At 42.3% G+C, this 23,656-nt stretch overlaps 1 protein-coding gene across 9 annotated transcripts in view; it reads left to right on the top strand.

The window, feature by feature from the left end:
- NBR1 (NBR1 autophagy cargo receptor) overlaps positions 1-23,591 on the top strand; it is a 28,861-nt gene extending 5,270 nt beyond the window's left edge. For 3 of the 9 annotated variants that reach the window (XM_070561863.1, XM_070561862.1, XM_070561864.1), the window contains exons 3-22: positions 2,836-2,898; positions 4,396-4,414; positions 5,226-5,248; positions 7,837-8,031; positions 8,601-8,678; positions 9,169-9,383; positions 9,886-10,053; positions 10,342-10,551; positions 11,265-11,424; positions 11,518-11,808; positions 12,497-12,646; positions 13,377-13,452; positions 13,983-14,093; positions 14,348-14,512; positions 14,728-14,805; positions 15,929-16,349; positions 17,112-17,203; positions 18,109-18,166; positions 18,897-19,005; positions 21,836-23,591. In XM_070561863.1, the coding sequence (XP_070417964.1) occupies positions 2,836-2,898; positions 4,396-4,414; positions 5,226-5,248; positions 7,837-8,031; positions 8,601-8,678; positions 9,169-9,383; positions 9,886-10,053; positions 10,342-10,551; positions 11,265-11,424; positions 11,518-11,808; positions 12,497-12,646; positions 13,377-13,452; positions 13,983-14,093; positions 14,348-14,512; positions 14,728-14,805; positions 15,929-16,349; positions 17,112-17,203; positions 18,109-18,166; positions 18,897-19,005; positions 21,836-22,009 (2,856 nt within the window). In that variant the 3' untranslated portion in view covers positions 22,010-23,591. The remainder of the gene's footprint in view (positions 1-2,835; positions 2,899-4,395; positions 4,415-5,225; positions 5,249-7,836; positions 8,032-8,600; positions 8,679-9,168; positions 9,384-9,885; positions 10,054-10,341; positions 10,552-11,264; positions 11,425-11,517; positions 11,809-12,496; positions 12,647-13,376; positions 13,453-13,982; positions 14,094-14,347; positions 14,513-14,727; positions 14,806-15,928; positions 16,350-17,111; positions 17,204-18,108; positions 18,167-18,896; positions 19,006-21,835) is intronic. The other 6 variants (XM_070561869.1, XM_070561868.1, XM_070561870.1 and 3 more) reach the window with 3 other exon arrangements.
- Positions 23,592-23,656: the final 65 nt, after the last annotated feature.

Genomic DNA, 23,656 nt, shown 5'->3' with positions numbered 1-23,656 from the left:
TGTTACTTTGTTTTGTTTCTCCATCTTTCAAGCATATTTTTTCCAAAGGTAGCTATTTTTTAGCAGTGTTGTTTCATAGCAGTAAAATCTGTCATATTTACTGTTTCTGGGTCTTTTGGAAAATTACTATTTTTTTATTTTTTGCTGAGGAAGATTTGCTCTGAGCTAACATCTCTGCCGGACTTCCTCTATTTTTTTGTGTGTGGGATGCCTCCACAGTGTGGCTTGTGAGTGGAGTAGGTCTGTACCTGGGATCCAAACCAGCAAACCTGGGCCTCCAAAGTGGAGCATGCAGAACTTTAGCTACTCATCCGTGGGGCCGGGCCCTGGAAAATTATTTTTGGCAAGGGTTCAGTATTCATATAGGAGATGTGCCCTGGTAAAGGGAACAAACAAATAAATTCCTTTTGAAGAGTTTAGAAAAGTGAATTCATTTTTTTAGGTGAGATAGGACTTAGAAAACCTGTTAATTTTAGAAACAGTCTGAGGAATGAATTGGTGTGGGCCCCACCCTAACCAGGCCCCAGGGGAATGTTCTCTTGCCTGAGAGCAGGTAGGTTGCTGTGGTTTGTGAACCACCAAGGATATAACTTGTGTTTTGCAAGAGCTGATTGATTGCTTTTATTGCTAGGTCAGAGGTTAAGTATCTCAGAGTTGGAAAAAAAAGAGCCCCAGGTGCTTAGACAGCAGCTCATCCGTTCCTTTTTGTCGTTGTTGCTAATGCTTTTCCTCCTCTTGGTTTGCCCTTTGTACTTTTCTGGTTTTGTTTGGTTTGCAGTAGTGAATGTTTTACTTGCTGTGTGACTGTCTAGCTAGCAAAACCCTTTGGTAAAAATCTACTTTTACCTCATTGATAAAAACCTACTTTCATCTGATTATGTGTTATGGTAACTATAAAGGAAAAGAAATGGCGTAGAGATCTGATACAGTCCTCTGTCTTCCAGCAAATCTTTCTTTATGCTGTCCTAGACAGATGGTTATCCAGGAAGTTGCGTCTTTCTTGTCAAATGATCTGAAAATCAATCACAGTTATCTTTCTTTTCCTAGGAGTTAAATGAGCTGACAGCTTGTCTTTTTTCTTTATTGTAAATTTTAAATTATAAATGTGTAATACACACTCATTATAAGAAGTGAAACAGTCCAAAAATATATTAAAAAATATTAATATCCCTCTACTCCTGCCTCCCTCCATCCACTATTCCCACCTCTTGAGGGTAACCCATGTTAACAGCCCTGTATGTACTTACTCACATTTTCCATGTTCATACAGATATCATATTATAAACGTTATTCTGCAGCTTGCTTTTTTAATCCAACAGTATATTTATTATAGGTGTAATTCTCACTGGATAGATAAGGATCCAAGCCTTTTTTTTTTTTTTTAAAGATTGGCACCTGAGCTAACATTTGTTGCCAGTCTTCTTTTTTTTCCTCTTCTTCTCTCCAAAGCCTCCCAGTACATAGTTGTGTATTCTAGTTATAGGTCCTTCTGGTTGTGCTATGTGGAACATCACCGCAGCATGGCTTGATGAGCAGTGCCATGTCCGCACCCAGGATCCGAACCGGTGAGACCCTGGGCCGCCTAATCGGAGAGCGCAAACTTAACCGCTCGGCCACAGGGCCAGCCCCAGGCTCATTCTTTTTAAAGCTATAGATTTTCTACAGTATTATTGGTATTGTTGTACCATAATTTAATCATCTCCTATTAAAAGATTGTTTCTAGTTTTATTTTAATTGAGACGTAGTTGACATATAACATATTAGTTTCAGGTGTACAACATAATGATTCTGTATTTGCTTATGTTGTGAAATGATCACCACAATAAGTCTAGTTAACATCCATCAGCACATAGTTACAATTTTTTTTCTTTCTTATGATGAGAACTTTTGAGATCCACTCTCTTAGCAGCTTTCAAATATACAGTACAGTATTATTAAATATAGTCACCATGTTGTACGTTACATCCCTAGGACTTACTTATTTTATAACTTTGTACCTTTTGAACACCTTCACCCATTCCACCCAGCTTCTGACCCCTGCCTCTGGGAACCATCAATGTGTTCTCTGTATCCTGAGTTCATTGTTTGTTGGTTTGTTTTTAAGATTCCACATGTAAGTGAGATCATACAGTATTTATCTTTCTCTGATTTATTTCATTTCACTTAACATAATGCCCTCAAGGTCAAAAGAGGGTTTTTTTACCATTATAAAATACTACAGGAGATATCTCTTTGTATATATAACTTATGATGCACTGTTCTATAGATAAAGTTTCTCAAAGAGAGATTAATGAGTCACAAGGCATGTGATTTTAAATTTTAATAGATACTGCCAGGTGCTTTGCAGAACACTTGTAGCACCTCACAGAAATATATGACAGTGCCCTGAATTTTTAACAACGTAGGATGTTATGGCTTTAAAATGTTTTTGCCGTTCTGTTGAGATGACATGTCATTGCTTTAATTTGCATTGTTCTGACTACCATTAAGGTTGAACATCTTTTCATATATTTGTTAGACGTATCTGATTTCTTCTTCTATGAAATTTCTTTACATTTTTGCCCACTTTGACCTGGGTTGTTAACCTTATGATTAGTAGTTTTGCAGATGCTCTTTGTGTATTGCAGATATTAACCCTTCATCTGTTATGAGTTGCAAATATTTTTCCCAGTCTATCTTTTGACTTTGTTTATGCTGGGCTTTTCCTTTTACCATATAAAATGCTTAATTTTTATGTAGTGAAATAGTCTCTTCCTTTCTTTTATGACTTCTGGGTTTCTGTTACACCTGCCTGTTTGATATCTTGATCTTATAATGTGTACATTTCATTTGCAGGTAAAAGTTTTATTTGATCTGAACACTATTCAAATAAAATACCTGGATGAGGAAAATGAAGAGGTAAAGTATATTATGATACCCATAGCCAGGTATCCCATATAGGGATCTTATTTCTCAAGAGCGATGTAGGCCTTGAAAAGTTCAGAGTAATGTTTCTCTCATTTGTGTAGTGGTTTAAATGTATTTGATAATTACATGTTCTAATCCAACTTCTGGCATCTGAGATGGAGTTGAGAAATAAGGAAGTAACATTGAGGAAGAAAATCTGAAAGATAATTTATTTTTTTGAGGAAGACTGGCCCTGAGCTAACATCTGTGCCCATCTTCCTCTACTTTATATGTGGTACGCCCACCACAGCATGGCTTGCCAAGCCGTGCCATGTCCGCACCCGGGATCCAAACTGGCGAATCCCAGGCTGCCGAAGCAGAAGGTGCAAACTTAACCGCTGCGCTACCGGGCCAGCCCCTGAAAGATAACTTCTAAAACTATATAGTGATCTTCTTTTTCTTTTATATAGGATTATCTGACTATTTAATTTTTTAATTTTTTTTTAAGATTTCATTTTTCCTTTTTCTCCCCAAAGCCCCCCAGTACATAGTTGCATATATATTTTAGTTGTGAGTCCTTCTAGCTGTGGTACATGGGACGTTGCCTCAGCATGGCTTGATAAGCAGTGCCATGACCATGCCCAGGATTTGACCCAGCGAAACCCTGGGCTGCCGAAACGGAGCGTGTGAACCTAACCATTCAGCCATGGGGCTGGCCCCCTAATTCTTTTTTTTAAATCATCCCTTTCGCCCTGGTCTCTTCCCCCTTCCTCTCTGGTGACCACCAATCCAGTCTTCCTATGTCATTGTTTGTTGTTTTTATCTTCTACTTATGAGTGAGATCATATAGTATTCGACTTTTCCCCTCTAACTTATTTCATGTAGCAAAATACCCTCAAGGTCCATCCATGTTGTCACAAATGGATGGATTTCATCATTTCCTATGGCTGAATAGTATTCCATTGTGTATATATACCACATCTTGTTTATCCGTTCGTCCCTTGATGGGCACCTAGGTTGCTTCCATATAGAGTGATCTTTAGTTCAAATATATCACAAGCTGCCATTTAGTTTATAATAAAAATAATAATGGCAAACCTTTATTGGGTGGTTACAATGTGTCAGACTAACAACAATACTATGTGTTAAGTACATTATTATCATCTGTTTTACCCATGAGGAAACTGAGGCACAGAGAGGTTAAGTAACTTCCCCAAAGGCACAAAAGCTTAGAAGTAGTAGAGTAGTGGTTCAGTCCATACCCTCTGGCTCCTGAGCCCACGCTCCTAACCACTTATTATGCTGCCTCTTCATGTACCTGAAATAAAGGAGGCTGTAGTAGTTAAGCAATAAAATTCCTTAATTATTATTCATAACTAGTTTATGATACTGGAAAAGCTGAACCCATGACCTGAGATTTTCCGTCTGTCCTGTGAGGCTGGTCCTAGTAACAGAAATGCTCAATTGCTGAGAGGTTTATAATTCACTGTTGCTTTTTTCCTTTTCTAGGTATCCATCAACAGTCAAGGTAAGTCCTGAGAGAACCTATTCAGCTTTATTTGAAAACCTTACTCTATTCATGGGTGTATGCATTTCCATTTACTCAACTCTTGTTGCGATATTCATTTTAGAATAGAATTTGGTATACGATAAATTGATGTTGCACTCACTCATCCATGGACCTTAGTTACATAGCACATTTTTATTTTATAGCAGTTTTTTGTATATAGGTTGGTGCCTTTCATTGGACCCTAAGGACAGCTTTAATGGGAGGTTCTCTTATGTTTAAGGCTAATCATCTGAAAATATGCCTCCCAGTTCAAGACATATAACTTGTTCTCCTGGTGGTTGCATTTGTCCCTGAACTGTTATGTATGTTAATGTCAACTTATAAACAGGTGGTATTCCAGGAGCTTATTTGTAAGATGGTTGGTTGTTCAGAGCTTGGAGTGCATTTTCCCGCAGGAACAATGTTATATTTGAAGGTTAGGTTCCCAGGCTAGCCCCTAAAAGCTTATGTTAACCAGCTGAAATGACAGTGTTATCACTATCCATGATCTCCCTTGAGTGCTGAGCTTTGCTAAGCCTAGCGTGAGGGGCTGGGTTGAGGCTTCATAACTAGAAGGCTCCAGTAGCACAGAGAGAGGGTTTAACGGGGAGAATTAATCTGTAAATAGCTTCTGTCTGCAGTGGGATGAGAAGGGAGTTTGTCAGCAGATAGGCTGTTCATGTATAAAGATTGTGAACTACGAATTCTTAAAAATAATGATTGACTGTATTTAATAGAATCTTTTGGGCTGGTGAAGAAATATCACAGTGTGTATTTTTTGTCGTTTTAGGAGAGTATGAAGAAGCGCTTAAGGTAATGTTTATTTCATCTTACTTTCAAATAATTTTTAAAATATTTATTGACTAAAACTTGAACCTGAATTGCATTAGCCATGGGGAGAAAGTAATGAGTATAAACACAGCAAAACCTATTTCTAGGGAGATCATGATGAGTTGGGCATACCACTCAGCAAAAGGCAGCTCCTAATATAAAGAAAGGTTCTTTCCAGTTATTGTCCCATCTCATTGCTGGTCTTGGTGCCATCATCCTAGCATTTAAAAATACAAAGAACTCTCTGGAATGATGCTTCCTGGTTTACATTTTTCATCTCCTTCCTTTACCTTATTCCCCTATAGAATGTTACAGTACAGTATGGGAGAATTTTAAGTGTAAACCATCCAGTTACAAACCATCTTTTGTTTGTCAGTGATGAATTAGAGCATTCCTTGAGGCCACTTCTTTAACGTGCACCAAACTATCCTTTCATTACCACTTTTGCTATTAAAATTTTTCTTTAAAGTTTGACTATCCTTTATGAACTTCTAGTCCAAGACTAAGTTATTTTCCATGATCGCTTTTGGTCTAGGGAAGGAAAGGCAAGATTTTTTAAATCACAAGCTGGATTTAATGTTTTTGGTTTCTGATCAAAATTGTTGTTCTGGGTGCCACTTGTTTCAGCAGTTTAGCCAGTGTCGTCTTGGTTTTTGCTCAGAAATCCTTGTTTACCAGCTAGTCTCTTGATTTTGGACATTCAGGCCCTTTCCTGGTTTCTCTTAGTGAGATGCCCTTCTCTGTTAATAATTTCTCATGCTTCGTAATTTCCCTCTGCTCCAGTTTTCATGTGGTCTCCTGTTTCCTCTTTGCTTTTATGCTGTTCTCACATGCTGTCCCCCCCACACCCCTTCACCCTTGTCCAACTCAGTGCCTTTTCGCTTTCCCTGTTCTCCCAAAGCTACAGTAATTTCACTGAAAAAGTCTTCTAAGATCTTCAGAATTCTTCTGCCTTTCCTACAGCCTCTATTAGTTTACCTATTCAGTCAGAAATCTCGGGCCTCAGGAGCCTAGAGTTTCAAGTCTATCTTGCCCCAGGAAGCAAGGCTTTTTATACATTCTTTAATGTAGTACCATATAATACTTAAGATTCCGTGTTTACGTTTTGACACATTTTATTATAGCCATTTCATGAGCAATTTTCTCCACAGACTCTACCAAACATTTTATGAAAAGCTTCTTGGTTTGTGGTCTCCAATAGGGATTGGCAAACTATAGCCAGTGGGCTGGCCATATGTTTTTATGAATAAAGTTTTATTGGAACACAGCCACACCCATTCATTACTATTGTCTGTGGCTGTTTTTGTGCTACAACAGCAGAGTTGAGTAGTTGTGACAGAAACTGTATGGCCTGCAAGCCTAAAATATTCTGTGACCCTTTAAGAAAGTTTGCTGATCCCTAATCTAAAATAATAGGCTTCAGACTTTTTGGTCATGGAACGCTATTTTTAAATGGAATTTTAAGAAGTCTAATATGGGGCTGGCCCAGTGGCATGGCAGTTAAGTTCGCACATTCCACTTCAGTGGCCTGGGGTTCACTGGTTCAGATTCCAGGTGTGGACATGGCACCACTTGGCAAGCCATGCTGTGGTAGGCGTCCCACACGTAAAGTGGAGGAAGATGGGCACAGATGTTAGCTCAGGGCTATCTTCCTCAAAAAAAAAAAAAAGCCTAATATGTAAAAATAGATGAAAGGAAAACAGTTCTTGTCACTGGGTGACAAGGAGGGTAGCTAGAACCCCATGGACTTGACCCCTAATCTCTTCTTGGACACTGGCGTACCTTTGTGGAACCTCAAATGCCCCTTGAAGTAGAGTTTTTTGTTTTTGTTTTTTTAAGATTTTATTTATTTATTTTATTTTTTATTTTTCCTTCTATCCAAAGCCCTCCAGTACATAGTTGTGTATTTTAGTTGTGATCCTTCTAGTTGTGGCATGTGGGATGCTGCCTCAGCATGGCTTGATGAACAGTGCCCTGTCCACACCCAGGATCCAAACCGGTGAAACCCTGGGCCGCTGAAGTGGAGTGTGCGAACCTAACCGCTCAGCCATGGGGCCAGCCCCTGAAGTAGACTTTTCTAAATAGAATCTTTAAGAAGATGCTCTTCAGAAAGAGGTGACCACTTAGGAGGCATCTTTCCAAAATACTATTCTTAGTGGAAAAGTAAACGCTTAAGTATAGGACATAGCTTTAGGTTTCTTGGGTTCTGGTAGTCTGGGATTAACTTTTTCTGAAAAATTGAAATCAGAATCCATAAGTGGAATCCTACGTAAAAAACAGTTAAAGAGAAAAGTGGTAACCCAGTTAATGAAAACATCTCACCTAGTAAAGTGCTACACTAAAATCCTCCTTTCCCTGATTTTAATAAAACCATTCCTAGTTAATATTCTTGGCAAAGAAACAGCAGGTTGAGTATTAACGTGGTATATGTTGTTTGGTATATGTTAAACATAAATTCTGATATTTTCCAGCATAATTCACCACACCTCTTCTGTTTAGGTGTCTTTGAAATTTCATTTGGGAAAGGAGAGTCACACAGTATGTTTTTATTTCATAATACATGCTCTCAGATGGCACTTAAGCAGGGGAACCAACTGCAGATGCAAGTTCATGAAGGCTGCGGCGTTGATGATGAAGCCTCGCCCCCAGTTGTAGCAGAACAACGACCAGTTGTGAGGGCAGGGAAGAAGCCACTTGCACATTATTCTTCACTCGTACGAGTCTTGGGATCAGACATGAAGACCCCAGAGGAGCCTACAGCACAAGTATGAAGGGAATGGCCCTGTCTCTACAATTTTTCTAACCTTATGTCTCATTGTCTGTGGTCTGAGATTTGAGTATTCATCAAAGATTTGGGAGTTGTTATCTGGCTTTTTGAACTGGTAACTTAACTGTGGTTACTTCTGGAGAGGGGACAAAAAGGCTGACATAGAGACTTTGTTTTCCTTTTATACTCATTCATACTTTTTTTTGAGGAGGAGGATTAGCCCTGAACTTACATCTGCTGTCAATCCTCCTCTTTTTGCTGAGGAAGACTGGCCCTGAGCTAACACCTGTGCCCATCTTCCTCTACTTTATATGTGGGACGCCTACCACAGCATGGCTTGCCAAGCAGTGCCATGTCCACACCCGGGATCTGAACCAGTGAACCCCGGGCCGCCAAAGCGGAACGTGCGCACTTAACTGCTGCACCACCGGGCAGGCCCCCCCCCCCATTTTTTTTTTAACCATGTATTTATATTATTTGACAAAAGGACCCTCTAATATGTTTCAGGAAAATTATTTTAAATAGAAAAAGCATACCCTTCAAGACCTTGGTTGTATTCTCTTGCAGCAGTGTCCACTTGCTCCATGTGATGCAGACCAACCTCAAGACAAGCCCCCAGACTGGTTCACCAGCTACCTGGAGACAGTGAGTATTCTCTGTGGCTTGGGTTATAGCAGCACTGTTAGCCCAGGTGGAATGTGGAAGAAATAGAAAGCTGCACCTGGATGGCTGCTGTCTCTGGTGTAGGTAACTGAAGAGTGGCAGCTAATAATTTCAAAATTAGAGCAGTTCCAGTCAAGGAAGTTCCTGACTTTTGCAATGATGTACCAGTAAAAGAGGGAGTTTAATTCTAAGGATGTAAGGGAAAGGGACAAATCTCTCTGCTTGAGAAGGAAAAAGTTAGAAATTTACTCCTCAAAAGGATTTCTTGTTATTTTCTTTGAACCAGTTTAGCTGTGGAAGGAATAGACCTTCCTTCGCCACGTTTCTGTCCATTTGTTCAGTAGCTGTCAGCTGTTTATTACGTTCTTCTGTTGTACCAGAGACTGTGAGGCTTCAGCTCTATTTGATATCTTTGTGCCTTTTCCAGTAGTGGAGCTCAGGGGGTTTTTTCCTCTTTTCCTCTCCATTCTAGTTCAGAGAGCAAGTGGTTAAAGAAACAGTGGAAAAGCTTGAACAGAAATTACATGAGAAGCTTGTCCTCCAGAACCCATCCTTGGGCTCCTGTCCCTCAGAAGTCTCAATGCCTACTTCAGAGGAAATGCTGTTTTCGCCAGAAAACCAGTTCAACTGGCATATTGCTTGTAGCAGCTGCCAAAGGAGGCTCGTTGGTGTGCGCTACCAGTGCAGGTAAGCAGTAGCGTGGGAATGAAGAGCTGTTCGTAGACCTTAGAGCAGGCCTTCTTGGCATTCTGGGTAGGTAAAGGGAAAGTGGGTGTTCTCTGTCTCTGAGCATCAGACATAGCAGCTCTGGATTGGAAACAAGCCACTCTTAACTCACAAGAAAAAATTACTATTTGATGGATAACTATTCAGATTGTTGTGTTCATGTAAACGTTTGAATTAACAGAGCCAGACAAAATTATGTTTCCTAAAATAAAATTAGATCACCAAGGATTGTCTCCATGTTGTTCCACATGCTTTCATGTCTTGCCTCCTCCCATATTGCCCTTTGAAATAGACATAGGTTAAGTGTTATTATCCTCATCTTATTAATGAGGAAAATTGAGACATGGCATGGTCGGGTGCCTTGTTCAGGTTACCACCTAGCTGGTAATAGAGCAAATAGGGAAGTCTGCTCTCATATCTCCCTACCTCAGGTACTCCCACTGTGCCATTCTTTTCCCCATAGCCTATGCCCATCCTACAATATCTGTGAAGATTGTGAATCGGGGCCATATGCCCATGACTCCAACCATGTCCTGCTGAAGTTGCGGAGACCTGTCGCAGGTTCCTCTGAACCGTTTTGTCACTCAAGGTTCTCTACTCCTCGTCTTCCTGCTGCTCTGGAACAAGCCAGGTAAAAGCACGTATACATGGGATGCTTGTTCTCTGGTTGGCTTCTTGGTTCTCATGACAGGGTGTGAATCACAAAAGTGCAAAGCCTCTTTAGTTCCTGCTCATTCCGCTTAACGTGCAATGATGAGGACAGTAATCCAAAGCTGATGAAGTAGAAGTGAGAACTATAGAAAGAAGTTAAGAAGCTAAACTAGAGGCTAACACTGATGGAGACTACAGGTGGCTCAAAATAGCTTCTAGATTTGTTTGTAAGGCTAATTTTTTAAGACTTTGATTTGTTATCTCACAGGCTCCAGAAACAGGTTGACAAGAACTTTCTTAAAGCAGAAAAGCAAAGGTTGCGAGCTGAGAAGAAACAACGTAAAGCAGAGGTCAAGGAACTTAAAAAGCAGCTTAAACTCCATAGGAAGATTCATCTGTGGAATTCGATCCATGGACTCCAGAGCCCCAAGTCTCCTTTGGGTCGACCTGAGAGCCTGCTGCAGTCTAACACCCTAATGTAAGCCCAGGGCCAGGGTGGGAGCCAAGCCCTCAAAACCTGGAACTTCATCCTGTCCTATTGATTGGCAGCTGCTAACACTCACACTTCCCATTCTGTGATCCTAGTGTTTTGTTTGTTCGTTTGTTTCTCTTTTTTTCACTGAGGAAGATTCGCCCTAAGCTAACATCCACTGCCAATCTTCCTCTTTTGGTATGTGAGCTGCCGCCACAGCATGGCCACTGACAGACAAGTGATGTGGGTCGGTGCCCAGGAACCAAACCTGGGCCACCGAAGTGGAGCACGCCGAACTTAACCACTAGGCCACTGTGGCTGGCCCTGATCCAAGTGTTCTTAAAGAGTGTTTGGTAGTTACTTCTGACCCTTGCTTTGTTGCCTTCTTCAGAAAGATGGAAACCAGTCAAGTTCAGAACTGGGTGGTATGAGCTCTCTTCACTTGAGTCAGTCTGGATTTGAAGCAAAAAGAGCAGATGTTTTAAGAGCCTGACTCCCAAGTTGTTTTATTTATGGACTCTTTTAGTTATCCTCCATAATGGCTTTTTAGCTCAGGAGTCAGATCTGTCCTCTGTTTTTACAAAATGTTTATTAGTATTGTTTTTAAGGCAAATGCATTAGTACATCCTCAGGAGTCCCAATCAGTCTTCAAACCACAGTGTTGGATATTCAGAAGCCATTACACCCAACAGCAAGTAAGTATCTGAATTTCTGTTCAGGCTCCCTTTGCAGCCCTGTGCCACAGTTATGCCAACCCTCAGTGCAGCATTTGTGGATGAGAATTTGCCTGATGGGACTCACCTTCAGCCAGGAACCAAGTTTATCAAACACTGGAGGATGAAAAATACAGGAAATGTAAAGTGGAGTGCAGACACAAAGGTACTTTTTCCCACAAACTGTAAAGATGAAGTGATTTGAAGTGGCAGAGTGCTCAGCTGACAACTTACTTTCTCTTGTCACTGTTCTTTTCAGCTCAAGTTCATGTGGGGAAACCTGACTTTGGCTTCTGCAGAAAAGAAGGATGTTTTGGTTCCCTGCCTAAAGGCCGGCCACGTGGGAGTTGTGTCTGTGGAGTTCATTGCCCCAGCCTTGGAAGGAACATACACTTCCCACTGGCGTCTTTCTCACAAAGGCCAACAGTTTGGGCCTCGGGTCTGGTGCAGCATCATAGTGGATCCTTTCCCCTCTACAGAAAGCCCTGATAACATTGAAAAGGGTGCGATCAGCTCAAGCAAAGCTGATGATCTCACCTGCCAGCAAGAGGTGAGCATTGGAAAGGGTGACTGAAACTAAGAGAGTCCACTCACAGCTGATCATCCCCCCAGAAATTCTCCCAGAAATCTGGAAAGTCTTGCTTCTCCCCCCAACACATCGATATGCTGATATGGGGCCTAGTGCTTAGGGGCTGGTTTGCGTGTCCTTAGCATCTTGGTGTAAGCGTCCCTGAATGCTTTTATATCTCTCTGGGATGATGACCAGCCCCTTTGCTACACGAGGGAAAGCAGGGTGGCCTGGCCTGGCCTGTGGAACTGCTGGACTGATGGCCTTGCTTCTCAACATTCATGTCCCCTGTATATCTCTTATGTGTGTTCCCTAAATACTAATGAAGTCTTGCCCTGGTTGTTACTTGCTGCACACTTTTTTTAGTCAACTTCCCTGTATTAGTGAGGCGCTTTTTTAGAATGTTGACTGCTTACCCAATGTTAATGTCCTGGTTTTGACTTTTATTACTGTGGTAATCTAAGTTGTTGTTAGAGGAAGCTAGGCGAAGGGGGTAATGGGAACTCTACCATTTTCGCAACTTTTCTGTAAGTCTAAAATTATATCAAAACCAAAAGTTTTAAAATATGTAGCGGTGCAGCAATGTTTTTGTTCTATGGGAGGCAGTTGTCAGCTTGCCTTTGAGTTCTGTTGAGGGCTTAAAATTTGTCCCAATGGTTTGTCTCTACAGGAAGCTCTTCTTCTGGCTAAAGAAGAAATTCAGCGTGGTGAAGCAACTGAGCCGACCGAAGGGACAGAAACTGGCATCCCACAGAAGACAAAACATGTTGCCAGCGAGAGGGAGCTCTACATCCCATCCGTGGACCTTCTCACTGCCCAGGTGGGAAATCGAGCACTTAGAGGGGCAGGGGACAGAGAACGTTGGGAAGAGTTCTTACCTTATTGAAGAGAAAGTGGTATAGACATCGGTGTTGCCTAGGAAGTTAGAGAAATGCTCACTTTTAAACCAGTCAGATGCATTTAAAGGCCAGGAGATCATCTGTGGAAGCAAGTTTCTAAACTAAATGTTTCCTCATTGAACTGAGAACTCGATCTCGTGCTTCCCCACAACTTCCCTATAGTTGCCTCTTCATTTCTGCAATCTGGTTCACGTCCACCCCCACTGCATTTTGTCTTTTTCCTGATATTTGCTTATTTGAATGTCTAGTTCCCATTTAACTCTTTTTGTCTTCACTCAACTGGGGTGAGGCCTGAATTTGAACAGAGCTGAATCTAGGATGATGAGGAACTTAATGGCCTGCAAGTCCCAGCAAGACAAAACATGGGGGACTGGCCCTGTGGCCGAGTGGTTAAGTTTGTGCGCTCCGCTTCGGCAGCCCAGGGTTTCACCGGTTCGGATCCTGGGCCGAGGACATGGCACCGCTTATCAAGCCATGCTGAGGCGACGTCCCACATGCCACAGCTAGATGGACCCACAACTAAAAATATGCAACTATGTACTCAAGGGGCTTTGGAGAGAAACAGGAAAAAAATAAAATCTTTAAAAAAGACAAAACATGGCTTCAGCGTGCACCGCAGGTAGCCTAACATTGCCTTTTTTTTTTTTACAGGACCTGCTGTCCTTTGAGCTGTTGGATATAAACATTGTCCAAGAGTTGGAGAGAGTACCCCATAATACCCCTGTGGGTAAGAATGTCACTCAGCCCACCTTGTTTGTTTCATCAACAGGCACAAAAGGACTGCAGCCTAGACTGTGGTGGTTAGTATTTTATTCTGAGGAGATAGATGGCAAAGGTTGCTCCACAATGTGATATTAAGACTGCATCCATAGGTCTATTTTCCTTCTTTTCCCTGTTGTCTGTCAGAGGCAACAATACAAGTTTGTGCAAGGCTTCCCCACCGTAAAGGGACCCTCTTCTCCATTTTTCTCTGGACAGGTGTATCCCTTTGTTCCTTTACACTCATGGTTCTGTGTCTTGGCCGTGGCCTTCCAGGCCAAACAACTTTTCATGATCCTTCCTGTGTTGATTGATCTGTCCAAGATACTTTGCACCTAATGTTCGGGAGAATTTCTTTACAACAAGGCTTGAAGCACACCTGGGTTTATTTTAGGCCTCCAGGAGGCAAGAAGCCTGTGAGCTGCTGCTTCTGGACACTACCTGTTGCTGATGGGGTGCTTTTTCTTGGTTGATGGTTCTCCTGTCTTCATTCTCCAGATATGACTCCCTGCATGTCTCCTCTGCCACATGACAGTCCTTTAATAGAGAAGCCAGGCTTGGGGCAGATACAGGAAGAGAGTGAAGGGCCAAGATTTAAAGCACTTCCTGGTAAGGGGTTAAATATTTGTGAAGTATTTGCATCCTCCCCTTCCATACCACACCCTGGTTGTACACTACCCTTTACTAACCTTACCTTAGCATGTGAATAGGTTTTCTGTAGTATCTCATTTTTTGAAGTTTCCTCACTTTCACAGGGCACAGATAGCAGCTATTCTTTGGCATAGTATCAGCATGGGGACATAACTGGAGAAAGCTCCTCAACACTTTAAACAGTAAGTGCAGACAAGGTTCGTGTCTTTCAGGTTCCACAGCATCAGTGAAGAGGAGGGCTGAGAACATTGCTTCAGTGGAGGAAGCAGAAGATGACCTGAGTGGAACCCAGTTCGTGTGTGAGACTGTAATCCGATCCCTTACCTTGGATGCTGCCCCAGATCACAACCCACCTTGCAGACAGAAGTCCCTGCACAGTGAGTGTCCCTGAATTCCCCCACCTAGCAGGGTGTGCCAGAATTGTGATTGCCAGCTCAAACAGGTGGAAGTGCTCCTCTTTCCTGAGAGTGGAGGGCAGGTGATCTTTGTTAGAATTCAGATCATGGTTATTTCTTTAGTCCCTCCGTACTCTATTTTAATTCTAGCATCAGGAGCAGAGCAGCCACCATAACGCCCTTGTGCACTTCCTCAGGGGCGGAATTACAGCTGCACGCCACAGAGGAACAGCAGCCGGTGGTGCTGCCTGGATTCTGCAGTAAGGAGTCTTCGGGTAAGTTGACAGAGCTTCTCAATAGAGACCGCCATCGGCAGCTGAGTTGTCTCCTTTCTCCAAGGGCAATAGTCCAGGAAATGGTGGGCAGAAGCAGGAGTTCCAAACTAAGTTTCTTACAGTGAAATTCTGCTGTAATGAAGTTCTTTATACAGAAATTTCTAGCTATTAGGTAGAACCAATACCATGTATTTCAAGAACTATCCAAAAATTCAATTTCTAGTGCATCAAAATAATATGGGGGAAATCTCTTATATTTATTATAATGAAATTTGACCTATTTAAATATGACTTGTCTCACTTTTAAAATATACACATATATATTTATTTTTTCACATTTGTGTACAAATGCATAACAAAGTCTGGAATGACTTACACCAAAATGTTCACAGAAGTTATGTCTGATAGGATTTTAAGTACATTTTTTATTTCCTTTTTTTCCCTCTCAATCATGTTTGGCCAATTTTCTACTGTGACTCCTCACTACTGTGCAAGGAAGAGGTGGAAAGTAGCATAGTACTGCAGCACTCACCACCTAACATTTTCTCTCTGTACAGCACTGTTAGCTAGTATATCAGTTTTAATTTGAACCCTGTCTCAGTATATTAACCATCACATGAAGAGGAAAAGGGGTGGGGCCTCCTTGTTTTACAATTCATAGTCCTTCTCAGAAGCCTGGATGTTTCTGCCTACCTTGTGTTTTTTTTGGTGAGGGAGATTTGCCCTGAGCTAACACCTGTGCCAATCTTCCTCTATTTTTTTTGTGTGGGATGCCACCACAGCATGGCTTGATGAGCAGTGTGTAGGTCTGCACCCGGGATCTGAACCCATGAACCACAGGCCACTGAAGTGGAGCACACGAACTCAACCACTCCACCACTGGGCCGGCCCCTCTGCCTACTTTGTTTTTGTGTGCTTCAGTTCTAGCCAGCTTTGCACAGACTTCAAGAGACTTAGAATATGGCCATGACTATGGGTTCAGTAGCAGCCCTTCCCTCTGATTTGTCCCTCTCCTCTGGCTTTCATAATTGTAGCTCATGACCCACAAGGCTTTACTGAGTAAGGGTAGCACCAGGGGCTGCTTTTAGCTTATACCTTAAAATTGGTTGCTTTCATCCTTCAGTGAAATTTGCCTCGCCTGGAGAGGGACCACTTGGAGATGAGAGGGAGGAGATTGTCCATATTGCTGAGGAAGAAGCTGTCGTGGAGGAGGAGGAGGATGAGCTCAAAGATGAAGTTCAGAGTCAGTCATCTGCTTCTTCAGAGGATTACATCATCATCCTGCCTGAGTGCTTTGACACCAGCCGCCCCCTGGGGGACTCCATGTACAGCTCTGCGCTCTCACAGCCAGGCCTGGAGCAAGGGGCTGAAGGCGAGCCTGGGGTTGAGGCTGGGCAGGAACCAGTCAAGGCTGGGGAGAGACGCCCTGGAGAGGAGAACCAGCTGCAAGGGCACAGCATCAATGACATCCTCATGACCTCGCAGACTCTGGACACAGTACCCCTAACCCCAGAGGTGGTGGGGCCTCCACTACAGCTGCCCAGGTACCATCCGCAGCCCTCTCAGCTGGTCTGTTCTTCAGAAATACAATAAAGAGAGGAATCAACTTGATCTCAAAACCTGTTTTCTTGTCAGCAAGGGAAGAGACTATTTCCCATAGTAAAGTCTGAATTTAGATGAATAGAAGTTGAACTTCCCATTATTTATGAATTCTGGATTTAAAGAAATACTTGTTTTAGTTAACCTTAATTATCTAATATAATCTGTCTACCTAAGTTTTGATCATTGAGAGCCAGTTTTTAAATACAACATCAGGACCTTCCCTCCCTGTTCTATTAATTCATGGGAAGTCAGTAAAAACTCATTCTCCTATTAACTCAAGCAAAGTATAATTAGGAAGTTTAATCCATTATGGAAAAAAATATAAAACCAGATAGAAATTATTTTTGATTCTCTACTAGATCTGTCTCTGTCATTTCTCTCTCATAGTGTGGAAAATAGCAGAGCCTTCACCATACTTTAAACCATTCTCCCAGGGAACTAGATGTTTCCCTTTATCAGCACCCCTTGATGTGGGGGTAAGTAACCATGCTGAAGCCAGTTTTTGTAGCTTGACTGTGGCTGAAGAGGAAAACCAGAAGTAGAGTGAGCCCTTCTCACCTGGTCCCTAAATTCAAACACGTGATTTGGATTAGAAATGTGAAGCCTCTGTAGAGAATTTGGCACTGCCATGCTGTGTTTTCTATTTCCCCGCCGATCCATAGGTTCCTTTTCAACTTACTTTCAATGTTATGTCTTTCTGAAAGGAGCCCTCCTTGTGCACAGCATCATGGTTCCCCAGGAGTGGATGTACCAGTTACCATGCCAGAAGTTTCTTCAGTCCCTGATCAGATCAGAGGTAACAACCAGCCTCTCTTTTTCTATGCTCCTTTCTAATGGAAACCAGTTATAAACAGGCACTCTATCTTTGTGATTCTTGGCAGTTTTTAGAAACTTGCCCTTTCACTCTCTCTCTACTCTTCCCTCATACTCTTTTTGCTATTCTCTAGGTTAATATTTATTTTATTTATTTATTTTTTTTTTTTTTCCTTTTCTCTCCCCAAAGCCCCTTGGTATACATAGTTTTATATTCTAGCTGTGGGTCCTTCTAGTTGTGGCATGTGGGATGCCACCTCAGCATGGCCTGATGAGCGGTGCCATGTCCGTGCCCAGGGTCTGAACCACCGAAACCCTGGGCTGCCACAGCAGAGTGCACGAACTTAACCACTCGGCCACGGGGCTGGTCCCTAGGTTAATATTTATTAAATGAGACCTCATAGAGGTCGGCATTGTGCTAGTGGAAAGAACACAGGCTTTGGAGCTGGACCAGCGTGGGTTCCAGCTCCAGCTTTCCTCCCTGTGTGAGCTTGCAGTGGGTCCGCAGGTTTATAACACCTGCAGGTCTGTTTCCTTAGCTACAAAATAAGGCGAATAGCACCTTCAAGTTATGAGTATACCCTCAAAGTCACTTCCCACTCTTCCTCAAAAAACAAAACCTAAAAGTACTTAAGAACTAATAAATCAGGGTGATAGGATTATAGAGTTAAGTTTTCTGATTCAATAAATAGTCACCTTGCATTGCATTCTGGACAGTTTTTCCTTATCACTTACTTAAACTACCTACAAAATTTCCCAACTATTAAAAAAAAGACTTTAAACACTGTAATCAGATTGCCACTTGCCTCAAAAATAGCCTTGCTGTGAGTTAGGAAAGTCTAGGCGCTTACAGATGCTGTATCTAACCAACAGCTCTTTTGCTTTTAGAGCCCAGAGGCTCATCAGGACTTGTAAACAGCAGACAGAAGAGCTATGACCACTCAAGGTAACTGGACCTTGTGCAGCCTCTTCTTCAGAAGCAGATGGATATCCTAGTATTGCTTCTGCTTAAATGAGCCTCTCAGAGCATGTGCCACTTCCAGAGAACAGAGGAGAGCCGTCATTCCTTCTTGTTCCTATTTCTCCTAAAGCTTGGGAGCAACACTGAACAGAGGGCCATGTTGATGTTTAAGTGTTCACATTCCAAACCAGAAAGAAGTGCGTTCAAATTCAACTCACCCTTAGTACCAGAGGAGAAGGCAGGAAGGTCAAGCCCACTAAGTGCATCTTAGGAACTTTTTCTTAGACACATCCGCCTCTCTGCTCCCAGCCATCTCAGAGCTCTGTCAAGGTGGGCTTCCTCCTACAGTGTCCAGAAAATCACATTTCCTTTGGGAGATGTTTTCCTCTGAGATAATAATCGTGGAGCAGATAGACTGCCAGTCCCCCACTGCGCCCTTGACCACATGAATTTTCAGCTGGGACTGAAAGCTGGCATGCTAACCTGAGTGGTGTGTTCTCTGCAATGCCCATATCTTGCAGCACTAGAGCTGGCCCTACTTCAAACCAAGATTTCTAGCTGTAAAACTGATATGAAAACAGTCACATTCTCTTTTTATATCTGACTTTTTTCTCGAGGAAATCTCCTTTTCTTTCACAGATTAGAGCCCAGATTGTCTTGTAGGAAAATAATGGTTTATGTTTCTTTAGGAAGATAATTTGGTTTTCCTCCGCAGGTTCCACCACCATGGGAGCGGCATTGCAGGAGGACTGGTGAAGGGGGCTTTGTCTGTTGCTGCCTCTGCATATAAGGCCTTGTTTGCTGGGCCACCAGTCACTGCACAGGTGAGTATATGTTTTATTTTCCTGAACCAAATCCAAGTCACCCATAAAAACGATAGCATCTAAGTTGGAGAGTAGCGTGGCATTGTAGAAAGCGTGAGCTCTAGGTTTAGTGTTTGGTTAAAGCACAACTCCTCCACTTTCTTGCTGTATGACTTTGGCCAAGTTACTTAAGGGAAGAAAGGGAAAAGACCTAATGTTTGTTGAGGACCTACTGTTTGCGGGGAGTCCTTCCAGGTGCCGGCACTATAAGATGAATAAGACACCAGTTCCTACCCAGAGACATGGGAAACAAGTGAGGTAAACAGACATTTACAGTACAGTGTCAGATAATGTGCCAGTATTCTCAGACAGATGGAACACTGCAGCCTGGCGTGGGCCCCTAGGTGGGTCAGGGAAGGCTTCCTTGTACATGATGCCTGAACTGAGTCCTAAAGGACACAACAAGTGTTTGCCAGGAAAGAGGGATGGGAAGGGCATTGCAGACAGAGAGTAGCCAGTAGAAAGACTTGGAAATGTGAGCCTGGAAGGTGAATTTGGGCTGAGAAGAGTAAGAGAAAAGACCGCCTATGTAGTGGAGAAGCCGTGTTAAGTGGTTTGGATTTTATTTTAAGGCTAGTGGGAGGAGCCATTGAAGGGTTTTACGGAAGTAATTAACATGATCAGATTTGTTTTTAGTACAGTAACTCCACTATAGTGTGGAGGCTGATGGAGCCAGTAAAGAAATCCTTTTGAGAATCTATATCTAGGTGGAAAAGAAGGGTAGAAGAGAAGTAAAGAGAGAGAAAGGGCACAACTTGAAGACCACAATTAAGGGGTTAGAAACAAGTCAAGGATAAATCCCAGGTTTCTTGCTTAGACAGTCGATAATACCAATCATTAAGAGAGGCTCTGGGGCCGGCCCCATGGCTGAGTGGTTAAGTTCGCACACTCTGCTTCCTCGGCCCAGGGTTTCGCCAGTTCAGATCCTGGGCGCGGACATGGCACCACTCATCAGGCCATGCTGAGGCAGCATCCCACATAGCACAACCAGAGGCACTCAGAACCAGAATGTACAGCTATGTACTGGGGGGCTTTGGGGAGACGAAGGAGGAGGGAAAAAAAAATTGACAAGAGTTATTAGCTCAGGTGCCAATCTTAAAAAAAAAAAGAGGGGCTGGCCCGGTGGTGCAGCAGTTAAGTTCGCACGTTCTGCTTTGGCGGTGTGGGGTCCCCCAGTTCGGATCCCAGGTGCAGACATGGCACCGCTCATCAAGCCATGCTGTGGTAGGTGTCTCACATATAAAGTAGAGGAAGATGGGCACGGATGTTAGCTCAGGGCTAGTCTTCCTCAGCAAAAAGAGGAGGATTGGCAAATGTTAACTCAGGGCTGATCTTCCTCAAAAAAAAAAAAAGAGAGAGAGGCTCTGCAGGAAGGAGGATATATTTGGGCAGGAGGTCAGTTTTGCATAGTGGTGAATTTGAGGCACATCCAGGTAAAGTTATCCAGAGTGCAGTTGGATACATACATCTGGATCACAGGGGAGAAATTTGGCCTGGAGATAACATCACTTATGTACAGGCTATAGCAGGAGCCATGTGATTGGATGAAATTTTCCAGGAGGGAATGAGTAAAGCAAGAAGCAGCCTTTAAAGATCATGGAAAGAAGGAGGGCCTTGCAAAAAAAGACTGAGAACTAGGAGGAAAATGAAGAGAGAGTTCCGTGCTGGAGCTTAGGGAAGGGACTTTTAATGAGGACATGGTGAACAGTGTCAGATGCTGCAGAGAAGTATGAACAGGTGGAGAGGACTTTGAGAGTGCAAGTATGCCTCACTTTGAAACAGCTGGACTACAGAGAGAAAAAGCAAAAGCGAAGATGCATAAGGTAGAGGGGGACATTTGTAAAGATGGGCAAGCCAGTAGTGAAGGAGGGTAACAATCAAGATGAGAGAGCATAATACATAGGAAAGTATTTCTGAGGTGGTAAGAGGTAATGAGATACAAAGCAAAGAACATGTGGAAGGATTCATCTAGAAAGGAAGATGGAGATGTTTATTCTGAAATAAGAGGGAAGATGGGAACAGTGGAATTAGCTGTAGAGGGAAGTGCCAGAGACTGCTCAACACGTTTACATACTTTCTCATCTTAATCCTCTCAACAACCCTGCAAGATAGGAGGTATTCTGTATCTCAATTTTCATAAATAAGGGAATTGATAGTCAACCCAATTGGTAAGTAAATGGTAAGAGTTAGGGTATTCCAAGGATTAGGAGGATTTAGGAAGGTTATGTGTCCGCCACAGGGCTTGGCCCAAAGAGGGAGGTAAATGAACGTTAGCTCCCTCTTCCCTGGATAATGTGCATTCTTTAAAAAAAAAAAAAAAAAGCCAAGAAGGTCACCCAGGATGTAATTTCCCAAGCAGTTTTTTCCAGCTCCTTCGCGTATCTGACTAGATTTCCCATCCTATCGTCCTGTAACAGTCTCTTGTCTTGCTTATACTTGCCCCATCACGATTACCTATATCTTCACAGGGTTTCCAGACTATATTTGCATCTTTTCCTTCCAAGAATGCTTCCTTCTGACAGTCCCCTCTGAAGCATTCTCCTCAGTTCATTAGTTGCCAGTTTTGAGTACAACACACCTAATCCACAGCAGAGCCTTCCCAGTCCTTCTTACCCCCTCGGAAGACCCATTAGTGTCAGGTGGACAGGAGTGCCATACTCTTGCATCTCATTACTGTCTATTTTGAATAAATCTGGAAAGATTAGTATGACTTACAAGATGATAAAAATTTACAAGATAAACACATAAATTATACAGAAAATGTTGTACTGCTTTTCTTGACTCTACACAGCCAATAGTTTCTGAAGATCAGACAGCAGCCCTGATGGCCCATCTCTTTGAAATGGGATTCTGTGACAGGCAGCTAAACCTAAGGCTGCTGAAGAAACACAATTACAACATCCTACAGGTTGTAACAGAACTCCTTCAAGTCAACAACAACGACTGGTACAGCCACCGCTACTGAGGAGCCACCTTGTATTAAATAACTTTGCCTGCTGCTCAGAGATGACATTTATTCTGTCGTTGGGGTATGGGGTAGAAGCCCTTGCTTATTTTTTAATCTGATGAATCTGTATAGAGCCCATCACTGAATTAAGAGAATATCTGCATTACAGTATTTTTTGGAGCAAATCAAAGACCAGAACTTAAGGTTTTACTTTAGACGTTGAATGAATATTAGCAAGATGGTTTTTCAATTGATTTGGATAAAACTCTTTTCTCCTTTTTAGTGCTTTGAAGAGTATAACTCACTTCTTATAGAACCATTTTTCTTTCTGCTTGTATTGAGGTTAAGTATTTTTCTTTGGTTAATGTGGATGTTTCTATGAGGATATCTGTTGTCAGTTTTTAAAAGAAATTAACCTTGGAAGTTGTTTTCAAGAATTATTCTCATAATTTCTCTAACTTACCCCAAGCCTCATAGCTATATGGTACTGAAATGACACCCAGAGTGTGATAGGAATGTTGTTACTCTTCCTTTCTCAAGGAGAAAGTCATTTCTCTGCACGACTTAGTAATGGCACTGTCTTCAAAAGACCCCATTGATGCATTTAAGAATATCCACCTGCTGGGTCTCTGCACTTCAGTGAAAGGACCAGGGAGTGTGCTCATTAACCCACCAGCACCTATTGAGCAGTAGCTATTGTAGTAATTTTTGCATACATTTTTCTTTTATTTAAGGGAAAATTTTTAAGTAGGTAGTGTGGAATATTTTGCTAATCCTATAGAGAAGGAAAAAAAAACTTCTATTAAAGGGAAAGTAAATGAAACAGTTACCTTTTGTGCTTAATGTCGGAGCAGATCTTATTTACAGTAGAGTGGGAGAACATAGAAACGTGGAAAGTGAAAGGCAGGCTCCTGTGTTAATCCCAAAGTTCAGGGGCGGGCAAATGAGAATGTGAGAGGCAAAAGAAATCTGAATGACTTCTTGAATGTTTCAAATCTGTTCAAAGGCATCTAGCCCTAGAGAGCCTAGAACAGGAAGAAGAGGCTGGTGTTTGTATGGCACAAACTCACTGACAAAGTTTGGGTTTAACCCCAGCATGAGTGGGAAAGAGCTTGCTTCCAGGGGCCCAGATCCTCACTCCGTTTTGTATCCAAGACTCCCTTGGGTACAACTGGTGAAGGAAGAGGTAACAAAAAACACTAAAAGATATTATTCATGAAAATGACTTACAGAGAAAGAAGAATCACCCCCAGCCAGAAGGGGGAGGGATAGTAAAATAGTATTATTTAACCTGGTTGGTATTTATAATGAACGGTGATTTTAATTATTAGCCATAATGATGTTTATTTACAGTATAACTCTTGAATGCTATTAAATAAATAAGCCAGAATTCAGACTGCAAGCCAGCCAGGCTGTTCATTATTTAAAACGTTTTTATCGGGGCTTCTGGGTAGAGGCTGAGCGGCAGAGTGTGTTTAATTAATTGGGTTGATTTCGGGCGGGACATGTCTCCACCATCTAGGTCGCATTGTAGGGGTCCAGTCGTCCGTCCTGTTGTACTTGTAAAGAATGGTGAAATAAAGGTTCTTTCAAACTCCTACCTGGGTTGGCTGGTCCTTGAGGAAGCAGCCTGTGGGACCTCGGGTGACCTTTGAAGAGCCAAGA

Source organism: Equus przewalskii, chromosome 10 (genome assembly GCF_037783145.1).
Source record: "Equus przewalskii isolate Varuska chromosome 10, EquPr2, whole genome shotgun sequence".
NCBI lineage: Eukaryota > Metazoa > Chordata > Mammalia > Perissodactyla > Equidae > Equus > Equus przewalskii.
The sequence above is the reverse complement of the archived record's forward strand: the minus strand, read 5'-3'. Positions and strand labels throughout refer to the sequence as shown.